The sequence below is a fragment of the Aythya marila genome (genome assembly GCF_965140915.1).
Source record: "Aythya marila genome assembly, chromosome: 1".
Taxonomy (NCBI): Eukaryota; Metazoa; Chordata; class Aves; order Anseriformes; family Anatidae; genus Aythya; species Aythya marila.
Window position 1 is genome coordinate 98,425,274 of NC_139042.1, and position 12,756 is coordinate 98,438,029.

A 12,756-nucleotide genomic window follows, 5' to 3' on the forward strand; every position below is an offset into this window, starting at 1 on the left:
AAAGTAACAAACAACACAAAACACTTTTTCTCTCATCATAGAATGAAAATTATTTTCCTACTAGTAACAATCATGTCTGGGAACTTGTGAAATTAATACGTGGAAATAAGAGCCATATCTCAAGTGGGACAGAAACACAAAATAAGTTTTGCTATTAACATCGCAGCACAATTCTCCTGTTAAAGGTAAAGTAATAAATAATTGAAATTTAATTAAGAAGCAACAGCAAAATTCTCTTCCTTGCTTAATCCATCAACAGCACACAGCATATACCACCTTGAAACATCATAAATCTCATTTTCTATTCACCTTTGCAAGCTGTAGCTTCATCCAAATCAAGTAACACTAATTAATGCTGTCTTTTCACTGGTACGTTAAGAAATATTCAATAAAGATAATCCCTTGCAAAATACATGCATATATAATTTCAACTTTAAAAGGTTTAAAAGGGTTATTTAACAAAAAGCTGATGACCAAGCCACTAACCCAACAAATATGTTGAGGTGAAATGCTAAAAGTGGACTTTCAACATCTTCTCATGTGTATTGATATGAAAATATCTGACATAAAAGGCATAATGTATCTGGCCTGACTGAAACCACTTCAAGGGATTGTGCTTATCAACACCAATTTTTAATCAACTGGCATAAGAATCCCTAGCTTCTGCTAAGCATCATATAGATAGACTTCAATTAAAAGAGCCCAAAGTATTTAGCTTGGATCTTTTTTTTTTTTTTTTTTTTCTTGACAACATTTGAAAGCATATTTAAAACCTTTATCCAACTAAACTTTTCATGAAGACTTAGAAAAGAATGACTTACATGATGCTTGATTAGGATAATAGTTTGGAAAGTTTTTAGAGCTGAACGTACTGTTTGGCTCCCAGAGTTCAACTGGTCCTCCACAGTCACCTGAAAAAGAAAACATTTCAAAACATAATTCATCTATTACTTTATTTCTACAATCATCTGTCTACAAAAATAATATAGAAAAAGTAATTTTATGAAGAAGATATTCACTCTAACTGTAAGGGGCCAGCTATATTCCTATTGTTATAAAGCTTGAACAATGAACTGTGATAAGCCACCACTCCACTTCCTTTGGGGAAGGAAGGTGTGGAAGAGCTTTACTGTCCTTATCAGCTGCAGTGGCAGACTTGCAATTCATGCCATCGGTCAGCTGTAGGTCAGACAATGCTGATTATGAAGTGCTAGTGCCGAGGTGCACAACTGCATTCACAATGGTGTTATGAGAAGTCTACCCCACATAGGCAGGAAAGGATATTATTTGTTTCATTTGGTAATTACTGGTCTTCAAGCTGCACACATGACAGAAAATGTGAAGAAAACTGTATAATTTAGTAGTGTATTAACATAAAAGCTAGAAAACATCTGTATAAGACAGGAAGCCTCCCTATCCCCCAAACATAAGCATTCATGCATGTAGCATGCCTTGCTTATTATCTAATTGATTTTCTTGAAGCACTGGCAGAGATACTAAAGCCCATTTTGTCATCTAGAAAATAAACTTTGTAGCAAGACCATATGAATCTACAATGGAAACCATTAGAATTTACCTGAAAACTTATTGGTAGCAAATTTTTTAGTTGAAAAGCATTCAAAAAATTATAAAAAAAAAAAATGTCAGGTGGAGTTTTCACCATTTTGCAGTTCATCTTGGCTAAGAAATAAAGAGCAGTTTATTTTCTCATTCCATAAACTTATAAAATGTATTTAAAACAAACAAACAAACAAACAAAAAAACCCACTATTGTTATTATTGCAATAACTATTGTTTAACTCATCAATTAAATATGAGACTTTCAAATTAAGCTTTTATGCAAGGAGGTTTGAAACCCATATATTTCAAAACAAGTATGTCTATTAGCATATCTACTATTCTCCCCCTTCAGGGAAAGGTGATATTGTTGATGTGAAAAATCTTTGAACTTCTATAATGATAAATGGAATAAAAATTTCCACTACAATTTCAGAATATAAATTCATGAAGATGAGCTGCAGATTTTGAAAGGAGGGAACTTAGAAAAACACTAAAGAGGTCTGATCAGGTACTCAGACTTTTCCAAACATACTCTAATGCAGTATGTGAAGGCATCAGAACTGTGTGCGAATACATCTATAAAGTGATGTTATATATTGTTAATGAGCTAGGAAACACTAACTAGCACACCTAGTATTTGTATATTTAATGAGAGAATTGTGAAAGGGTCAATGCTTTCAAAAATTTAAGACTTTAATTTTTTTAATTTCCAGTTTAAGTCTATATTGAAAAGCCAGATGACATCTTCGATGCTTGGCCTGAAAAGATACCTTAATAGTTATCTAGATATATGACAACAACAAAATTGGCACTTACAATGTCTGCCTTGATAAATATGACTTTTTACTCTAATGACAGCAAAACAATGTACAAAAGCTTGTATATATTCTGAAACAGAACATCAAAAGACTGATTACAGCGAGATTCATTATTTTCCTATTATGCAATGTTTTTAGAAAAATGGGTCTCAACGTGAGCAAAATACTCAATGTGAGTATTTTAAGAGCTTATACTGTCATTTTGAATTCATCAGGAGTCAAAAAGCTTTTAGTTAAATCTTTTTAAATAGTAAAAGTAGCCATTTGTTCTTTCCCCAAAACAACAGCTCCAATAAAAAAATATCCTAAACATGTACTTGCACTCAGATATATAAACATAACGTTTTATATAAAAGCAGGTAATTTAGATATGCATATGCACACATATGCACACACACAATTAACTGTGCTGTATATACTCAATACTCTCTTTCAATTTATAGTACAAAAAGGTGGTTTACATCCAGAATATATCAGCTTCATATCCCCAAATTTTACTACATGTTAAGAAATGTTATTTATGTTACTTCAGCTGTACCATTGGAAAGAAATCTGTTTTACCAATTCTGTTGTTCTCTAATACTTTTTTCAGAAAAAAAAACACTGCTCTTATTTCCATTATTATTATTATTATTATTTATTATATTATTTCAATTTCCAAGAAACAGAAGTAAAGATAGAAGAATTCTACCATTTGTTTTTCTTGTTTTATTCCTTTAATTAAACATGATTTTGTCAACATAGTATTTGGTTAAACATTACCCCCCTAATGGTTTACATTTTGTATTTTGGTATGTCTGTCAGAATTTTACACTGTGAGTCTCTAGTATTCTAGAGACTTCTTTATATACAAGTCTTACTGAGGTTGTCCATTGAATTCTACTGGGAACAAGTTCCACTAAATACATGAAAGATTTGAACTTTCTCATTACAGCATTTTTTTATTTTATTTTGTTATTTTATTTTATTTTATTTATTATTTTTATATTTTATTTATTTCATTTTATTTTGCTTTGTTTTATTTTATTTATTTATTTTTTAAATCAAACCTGTCAGGATAGATTCAACTCTCTGAAAGGCAAAGGAACTGTTTAAAATAACACAATATCACTAAAAAGTGTATTACGTTTCAGATATATGGGTTACAGTGACAAGTAACTTCTGTCAGTTCCATTAACAACAAATAAAACTTACATTGGCTTTGTTATGGAATATTAATGCACATAGAAATAGGCACAGAACTATTGCAAACATGGACAAAGAATTCTTAGCCAGATTCATCTTATGACATTAGCAGAGCAAAACCAAATTTCTTAATGGCTGAACTTCAGCAACTTATGATGAAATCTGATTTGGTGTTGGCTACATGTAAGACATCAGTAATGATCTGTTCTTTTTTGTCTTGCATGGAAAAGCACGGAAAGCAATTGATTTTGTTCATGGAAAAATATTTTTAAAATTTCTTGTAATCTTTAAAGATAAGTTTATATGGAGTAATTCTGGATTGTATTCCAGATGCTCATTAGAGAACCAAAAAAAAACAATCACCACTAATAACCTCAGTCATTTCATGAAGGATAATGAAGGATTTTCTCAACACTGTAGACAATGATATATGATCTTTACAGAAAAACAAACAAACAAACAAAACAAACAAACAAACAAAAAATCACTCTGGCTTTGACCAAAACCTTACTTTATATTAACATACACATCTAAAGGATGGAATATACACTGCAATTTCCACACTGTGATTTGTGTTAATAGACAAGTTATGAATGAATAAGAAGATTAAAGCAATCCTTACTTTAGATGAAAGTGTAAGCTGACAGTCTCGTGTAAATGACAAAAGCAAATCCAGCTCCCCTACCCCATGCCCCGACAAAAAAAATCAGACTTTTCAATGAGCTTCTGTGGCACTGTGAATGATGCAAATGCCTCTCACTGAAGCTCTAGGTCTAGCAAAGGAAATGAGCTCAATGTAAAATCTTTCATCTCTTGTTTATAGATGTGACATTTGTAGTGAAACTGTCAGTGTTAGTAAACTTGCACCATATCCATCAAAGTAATATCAGACTTCTTTGAAGATGATTGATAATATCCACATTTTTCAGCAGGTTGCAGACAGCATATATGTATCATGTCTCAATGAGGTAAGAGTGCAACCAAGTCCGTTTTTACACAGGAACTGCCTAGCCTGTACTTTTGTATCATATTGAAGGATAACACAGATTCTCCCTAATTCATTTTATACAGATTTATACAGCACGTGACCACTTCATTTTTTGAATATTTAAATTTTCTCACAATACTTTGGGTTAAGATCTACAATTTGAAAGCTGTGGTGTTTCAACAGCAGAACTCAGCTACTACTTACTACAGAGACTTTCTGCCACTAATCATTTGCCTGAAGTTAACTTCCAAGGTGTGTTTACTCAGACCCCATGAAAAAGGACTGGAGGTGGCAGCTCATCTCCTCACACACCAGAACTGCTAACTCCATCTTTTTTGTTTTCCTATTCAGATTTTTTTCAGAGCAAATATTGTTCTATTTTTCTTTTTGAATGTAATCAGATATAGTATGGAAAACAATATGGCCAAATACATTTTGAAAATAACTCATTCATTTTGAGCCTTGTTCCAGATAATACTTCCATTTTGGGTATCTGGCATTCATACAGATTTTGCTCCATTCTAAAAACCATTCTGACACTATTATTGTTTCATTCCCCTAAATATGAGATTTTTCATTGTGTATGTATTCTCAGAGCTCAGTGAACATATAACTATTGAGACATCTGATGTCTCAATTATTATGTGTTTTTGCTAACTCTTATCCCACTCCTGTATTGTTTATAATTTTAAATATAGAAGTTATAATCCTCCTCCTCTTTTTAACTCCCTCCTCTTTACTGGATTCCTGGAGGCTTTTACTAATTTACTAATAACAGATTTTAGAAACAAATTATGAATTCTTTACTTATGTACTGGGTCTAGACCCAGTATTTTCCCAGATGGGAAAGTAAATTTCCCCACAGCAACCCATATAGTGCTCCGCTCTGCACTTGTGGATGGAACAACACTGGTATCACACCATTTTTATCTATTTATGAACAGAGCTGGCACAGCCTTCAGATTTCCTCCAACCCTCCCCAAAGATTGGGGTGGGCAAGTGGTGGGGAGCATCACTATGGCAGCTGACCTAAACTGACCAAAGGGATATTCCACAGCATGTGATGTCACAATCAGCAATAAAACATGGGAAAGGGGAAAGAGAAGAGTGGGCTCTCATTATGAAAATGTTTGACCTCTCAAAAAAACTGCTACACATATTTAGGACCAATTTCACAGTTCGTAGCAGAACATTGCTTGCTGATGGGAAACAGAGAATAATTGTTTTCTCTCTTTGCTTCTGCGTTTCCTTTACCTTTTTCTTTTAGTGTAATTAAACTGTCCTTAGCTCAACCCATGAGCACCCTCCCTTTTTTTTTCTTTTTTCTTTTTTTTCATTGTATTTTCTCCCCCGTCCCGTTCCCCCCCTCCCCCCCTTTTTTTTTTTTTTTTTTTTGAGGTGACAAAGTGTGAGAGCAATGTGATAGAGTTTAGCTGCCCATCATTGTTAAATGACCACAACTTCTCTCTCACTCTTCAAGTTTTGGAAGACAATGTACAGGGAGCTTAAGATGTGAAACTACCAGTACTTTTGCTATGAATGAAGCCATGGACAGGAAATATGATCCCTAACATATTATCCTGAAGTTAATTTTATACTTCTGAGTAGGTAATTTCATAAAGCTGAATGGGTTTTATTGCAAATCTTGAATCACTCAAAACCAAACACAATAATAGGGAATGACAATCAACAGTAGTATTTACTTACTGGGACCTGAAGGAGTAGTAGTAACAACTGGAAATGCAGTTGGTTCTACATAATTACTTTCGTTACATTTTCCCTTTGTCAGGCCAATATCATCCAAGGCAATATCACTTGGACCATTTTTTTTAATGGCATCAATGATAACCTGAAATTCATTAAACAAACAAACAAACAAACAAACAACAAAAAAAAACAGAACGTTATAACTTAATGAAACATCTTCCAGCCTCCTATACCGAACCATTTAGTCTTCTTTCTCAAATGTTCTTATTTCCACTGTAATCTACACTGGTGCTATACTCAGAGGAGAGCATCAGGGATGAGACAGGACTTCCTAGAACACAAAAGCTATGCAAACCGAACAGATCATTCTTAGGAATGCACTAATTTCTTATAAATGATGAACATAATTTAAAATTATTCAAGAATTTTACTTTTTTATATAAATACATGTAATTTTTAACACACAACATTCTGTATCACTTATCTGTCCAGCCCTTCTGATCTAATGGCATATCTCCATGTACAACTGCAATTTATCATCTGATGGCTTGTTAATGTGTTTTAATATTTAAGGCAATCCTGCTACCAAGGAATTTGTGCTGGCATAAATCTTGATGACTTTCAATTATTAAGTGTAAGTATATAGCATGTGTAAGTAAACTATTACAATTAAGTATAATTCTCTTCTTGATATCTCATAACACACATTTCCTGGAAATGTGATGCACCCCAGTCAAAGATGTATTCACTTTCTCAGATGGTAAATGCACCTTTCTGGCAGTGCTTTTGCATCAATGAAAACTAGCATAAAAATACAAGCCAAACAAAATACCTATAAAAATAAATTTAAAGCTGTGGATCATTAGAATAAAACTTTGATGTCAATTAAACTAAAATAATTATATGAAAGACTAATAGTTTAACAAACCTTAAAATCAGATGTTTCATTTAAAGTTACTTGTCCGTAATTCCAGTAGTTTCCATAGTTTCCTTCTTTCTCGAAAATTATCTTTTCTACACCTTGTTCATCACTTATGCTAACACTTAAACGGTAAACATTAGGACTGTACATGTAATACCTAGAGGGGCAAGAACAATGTTTTCTATTACTATATTGCAGTGAAATTTCATGAAAAAATATCAAGCTTTTTATTTTTTAAACAGTTTTATGAAATTGGAACTAAACTTTAGTGAGCATGAAAACAAAATGAAACATTTTATACAATTAAAACTGGAAGCTTTGCTTGCTCTTTTGCTGCATCTTCTGTGTAGGCCTAGTTAAGCTTCACAACAAAAACATTTCAGGGATGTATTTCTGTACAGAAATAAATGCTGGTTGCAGAATGTAAAAGGAAACTAAAGCTAATTGCAAGACAAATCTATAATGGAGTAAAAAATGTCTGGAATCAAGATTGGCCATGGAAATCCAAACAGACATGGTTTGTATGATTAGCACACTGACTTGCATTAATATATATGAAAGAAAAATATTTTGTTTTATTCTTAAACAAAGTATGTGTTTAGGAATGATTTAATCTGCAGAGGTTACAAAACAATACCAAAAGCTTAGACAAGATGGATCTGAAGAGACCAAAGGCAAACTCTGAATCCGGACTCTCTCTTCTCTGTATCCAAGTCCTATGGGTGTTGAAATATAAAATCCTGCAAAATAATGAGCACATTTTAGTCAGTAGAACTATTTTTTTTGTTGTTTTGTTTTTGTTTTTGTTTGTTTGTTTGCTTTTCCTTTTTTGATGAGGACAAGTTTTTGTGTTTAAAAATGGTATCAGTAATATCAAGCACAGATTTAATGACTTGGAGGATTCCTGACAAAATAGAAGTGAACAATGATCCTGAGTTATATTGATCAGTCAAGAACATTAAAGCGAGCTTCTAAGCTTGTCAGATGGTCCTCAGATTTAGACATGAAATCAGAAACTAGCCCTTCTGAAGTCAGTGGGAGATCCGCCTTTTCTTCAGTAATGTTAGGAATTTACCTGAGTGATTTCTGGTTAGTTTATAAAAATGTCTTCTTGTTTGACATTGCTTGTAGATTTGCAGTAGAATTTCCCGACATGCTATAATTTTTATCCACATAATACGGGGTGTGTGTTGGGGAGTGAGATTACATTAATTAATATTAATATTAATATTAATATTAATACATTAATATTTTTTAACAAGGGGAAGCAATATAAACAAGAAAGGACATTATTTGTTTATCTTTTAATCCTTTTCTGAATTTTTATTTTTTTCCTGCTGAGAATCTGGACTTCTTGTTGCCAAACAGAAATGTGAGGACAGAGGACAGGCTACAGATATTCCATTATGGTTTGTCACAGGAAAAGTAAATTAAGCATAGTTAAGTTCTAAAAGAAAATTCTTGCTTTACTGAAATCTTGTCTGTAATCTTAGATTTTATTATATCTATTTATGAACCTATATACCTAATATCTACATATGCAAATATTATACACATCGAATTTACATTAAGTATAATTAGGTAATGCACACTATATTATATTCTTTTATTTACACTTCTAGATTAACTAGCTTTTTCACATAGAATGTTCGAGTACATGAAAAAAAAAAAAAAAGTCTGAAATGGTATTTTTCCGTGTTGTTTTAGAGAAGCACACATTAAAAGATACATGGTGTCTAGCTTTAAGATGAGGATGGCATTCATTTTAGAGCCAATGTGACAGGTGCCTGTTTTTGTTTCATTCATTCATCCTGAGAATTCAGAATAAATGTAGGAAATTTTGTCCAGTAATGAATGTGCAGTAATGAATTTCCTTTGGCACTTTCACTGTCAGAATATTTATTATATTGCCTGTATTATTTTGGTATGAAGTGTAATACTGTACAACACAGCTGTGGAGAAAGCAAAATGAGGTATAAGCTTAATTTGAAATGAAATAAATATTTTCTAGTGGAGGTCTACAGTATTACAGAGGTTTAGTCTTCAGGCCTTGAGGTCTTTTAAGTATGTATTAACTCTCCTGCTATTCAAGAGTAGTGAAACAATACTACAGTGTCTAATACTACAGTGTCTATATAATACCATACCAAATTAACATTGCAGTTTGCAGTTTTACTTCAAATGCAGGTAATAGAAATATGAATATTCAACATAAAGGTAACAATACATACAGTAACATTATTTGTGTCATCTTAGATCTAGCACAGTTAAACATATCTAGAATAGACTAGCATTTTCAAAACAGCTAGAAATCACTGTCACGAGTTTTATTAAGTAAATTTTACTTTTTTTTTTTTTTTAATTTAATTTATACTCTAGGAGTTGAGAGGGAAGACAAAACAGTGTTCTGAAGATTATTTAGAAAATGTTTATTTATTCAGAGAGAATAATTTGTATGCAATAACATACTGAACAATATTTTTATTTTCCCATGAGTAACTTTTGCCAGAATAATTTGCACTTTTTACAGTTATTTGTCACTGCATATGTTATTTGTCTTGCATAGAATATATATGGTCATTGTGAAATTCAAATTTTCTTAACTAGTTTTAATTGGACTGACAAATCAGCTGAGACAGATTCTGTGTTTTTTCTGTTGAACAAGAAAAAACTTTTGGAGCCAAGTTCTTGGAAAACCATTCAACATACACATTCAAAATCTGATTCCTAATCAGTATCACCTGCTGAATTAAAATCCACGCATGATATGACTGCTCTTCCAATTAAGTTACTTTGCTATAACTGTTGGTCATGTGTTTGTGTTCTGCATGTGTATGCTGATAATTAGTATTCTTGCAGTGCGGTTGTAACTGGGGTCACAGGTACCCTATGTACATTTCAGGTCAATCAATTTTACATTAATATAAATATAAATATAAATATATATATATTTATATATTGATTTTGAGTGGTAGATCGGGATGAAAAAGAAGTAATTTCAGTAAAAACTACTTTTTTTTTTTTTTTCCCCCCTTAGGCAAATGGATAAGTCACTTTGAATAGAGTCCAAACTCCTCAATACTTCACACTTCAATGAATGTATATATTCCTTTGTTTCTTCTTTTACTTTTGGTGTATTTATACAAGATGATAATCAGTTGCATAAAATTTTTTGTACAGTAGTCCAGATTAATTTTTATGGCAGATAAAATTACATCCTGATAATACCACTATGAAGAAAACAGCTTACAGTGATATAACTATAGCATCTTTTTCTTTAATCTGCAAGCAATTTATTTTTGATCTTACCTGACATGTTGCCAAATGTATGATCAAAATCAGGACCACTCATAAGGGGAAAAGTAGGGCCCTGAACTCTCTCCCATTCTGAATCATCATCTGAATCTTGCCTCCAATAACAAAAGCCATCTTCAAAAGTGCAATAGACTTTCTCATAATCTGTGAATAAGAACCTCTAGTATATAAAAATGACAAAGACATTAAGTATTTTCTCAGAATTTCATAAGAATTAGTGACAGTGTACATTTTTAAAATGTTATTGGAAACTGGAGCCCATGGTGAGTCATTTTGCTCTTCTAAGCAACTCAAATAAATGTGTCATTTGTGCTGTAAACAATGCATCACTAAGGTGGCTTGACTTGCTTTTGTACTTATTCATCAAACTTCTTTCTTGATCCTTCACCAGTAAGTGGTGGGAAAATGAGAAAGTAAGAGAGCCTTGAATCGCAGTTCAGCCCGTAACAAGGATTTCCACGTGACAAGAATTTGTTGGCATTCTGAATCTTTTCTTCAGCAGAACGTCCTTCCTAGTCACGTGTCCCATCCATATCCTCAAAATGTAGCAGCTGAAGCAGCCTTCACTTGCCAAATCTGCCTCAAATTTTTTTCTTGACTACTGAAGAATACCAGAGCATGAGTCACATTGCTGCATTTTGTTGTCACTGTAGATTTACTGGATTTCATTTTATATATATATATATTTTTTGTCATGTCTAGTCACCGAAGCAGGTATTTTTCTGAATGGTAATTTGGTAATTTTACCACTTGGGACTGCTATTTGTGGCAATTAATTAGATTATTAGAAACTCTGGAGAACAGGTATGACCTGGAGATCACAGAATAGTGATCAACATTGGTGATCCCACAGTGTTCATCAGTGAACAAACTGATAGTGAGGAATCTGAAGGCCATCTGATATCGCCAGAGTTTTACTCTTTTATTTTAACAGCACAGTCTTTGTAAGGCATTACCCTATTATCAGATCTAGGCCTGTAGGGCTGTGGACAGTCCTAATGAAATCAATGATATGATCTTTAAAATAGGATGAAATTTCTCAATGTGGAGCAAATTAAGGGACTAAGGCCAGAAAATACTGCTTCCCTGTTCATCTCCATTTTATCAAACTGAAAATATAGTTTCACCAAGCATTCTAGAAAAAAAGCAAACAAAAAAGAACACTTACTGTTTAGCTCATTTGCATTAAATGCAGTATACGTTGCATTAAAGCCATTGTAATTTTCAGAATAATCAGATATAAACTCAGCTGTAGCCTCATGAGAAAAAATGTATACTGTCTCAGCATTAGACCCTGAGAGAGAAGCTGAAAACAAGCAGAATAAAAGAGTCAGAGAAAAAAAAAAAATCACATGTGCCTTAATATCTCCAATGCTGTTATAAAAACACACTGGATTAGTCTTTTGAGTCTTAAAGAATGCTGTCTCCTTTGTACTGTGATCCTGTCTATAAGGCCTTTGAAACACTGAAGCCATTCGGAAGTGGTGGAGTCACCATCCCTGGAAGTCTTCAAAAGACGTTTAGATGTAGAGCTTAGGGAAATGGTTTAGTGGGGACTGTTAGCGTTAGGTCAAAGGTTGGACTCGATGATCTTGAGGTCTCTTCCAACCTAGAAAATTCTGTGATTCTGTGATCTGCCATATAATTATTTTGCATATCCTATCTCACTTATCTGTCAATATGGATATCAGCTAGTGGAGAAACATCTTTTATGTTACACTGTGATTATATTTTTATTTTGTTATAAAATACCAATATATTCAAAACTATAATCTTCTTATTCATGCTTATTATGCTGCAAAATTTCTTGAGGTTTACAGATATGCATGCTGAAACTCTAGAATAACAATACTAAGTGTTTTTATTATATGTACTTATTATCTTACATAATTACTATATATGTTTAAGGAATTTCATGGACTAAAGAAATTTTAAATTACTGTAAAATTGTTTTATTTACTTAAATGTAGAGTCTGCTGGAAATGTACCTTAGAATGTTTTAGGCAACACACCGAAGGACAGTGTTTAACATTGTCTTTACTTCTTTGCAGTATCACCAGTCACCCCTACAGCAATCTTTCAAAATACGCAAGTTAATGGTTCCTACAGAGAATATTATTGAAGCACTCTCTCACATGGAAATTTAAATCCCAAAGGGGTATTATATTCAGAGCAGTACTGGAGGGGTAAAATTTCTCCATTTTGTATTTCAGGTGTCTTTTACTATTCTATATTTCCAATCTCTACCTGTTTCCAAAAAT

The 12,756-nt window shown here is 32.6% G+C and overlaps 1 protein-coding gene across 1 annotated transcript in view; it reads right to left on the bottom strand.

The window, feature by feature from the left end:
* TMPRSS15 (transmembrane serine protease 15) overlaps positions 1-12,756 on the bottom strand; it is a gene marked incomplete at both ends in the record, with an annotated part of 56,041 nt that overhangs the window by 20,483 nt on the left and 22,802 nt on the right. The window contains 6 exon segments of the mRNA XM_082784831.1: positions 822-911; positions 6,259-6,400; positions 7,187-7,337; positions 7,818-7,920; positions 10,490-10,639; positions 11,664-11,801. Coding sequence (XP_082640957.1) covers positions 822-911; positions 6,259-6,400; positions 7,187-7,337; positions 7,818-7,920; positions 10,490-10,639; positions 11,664-11,801 — 774 coding nt within the window.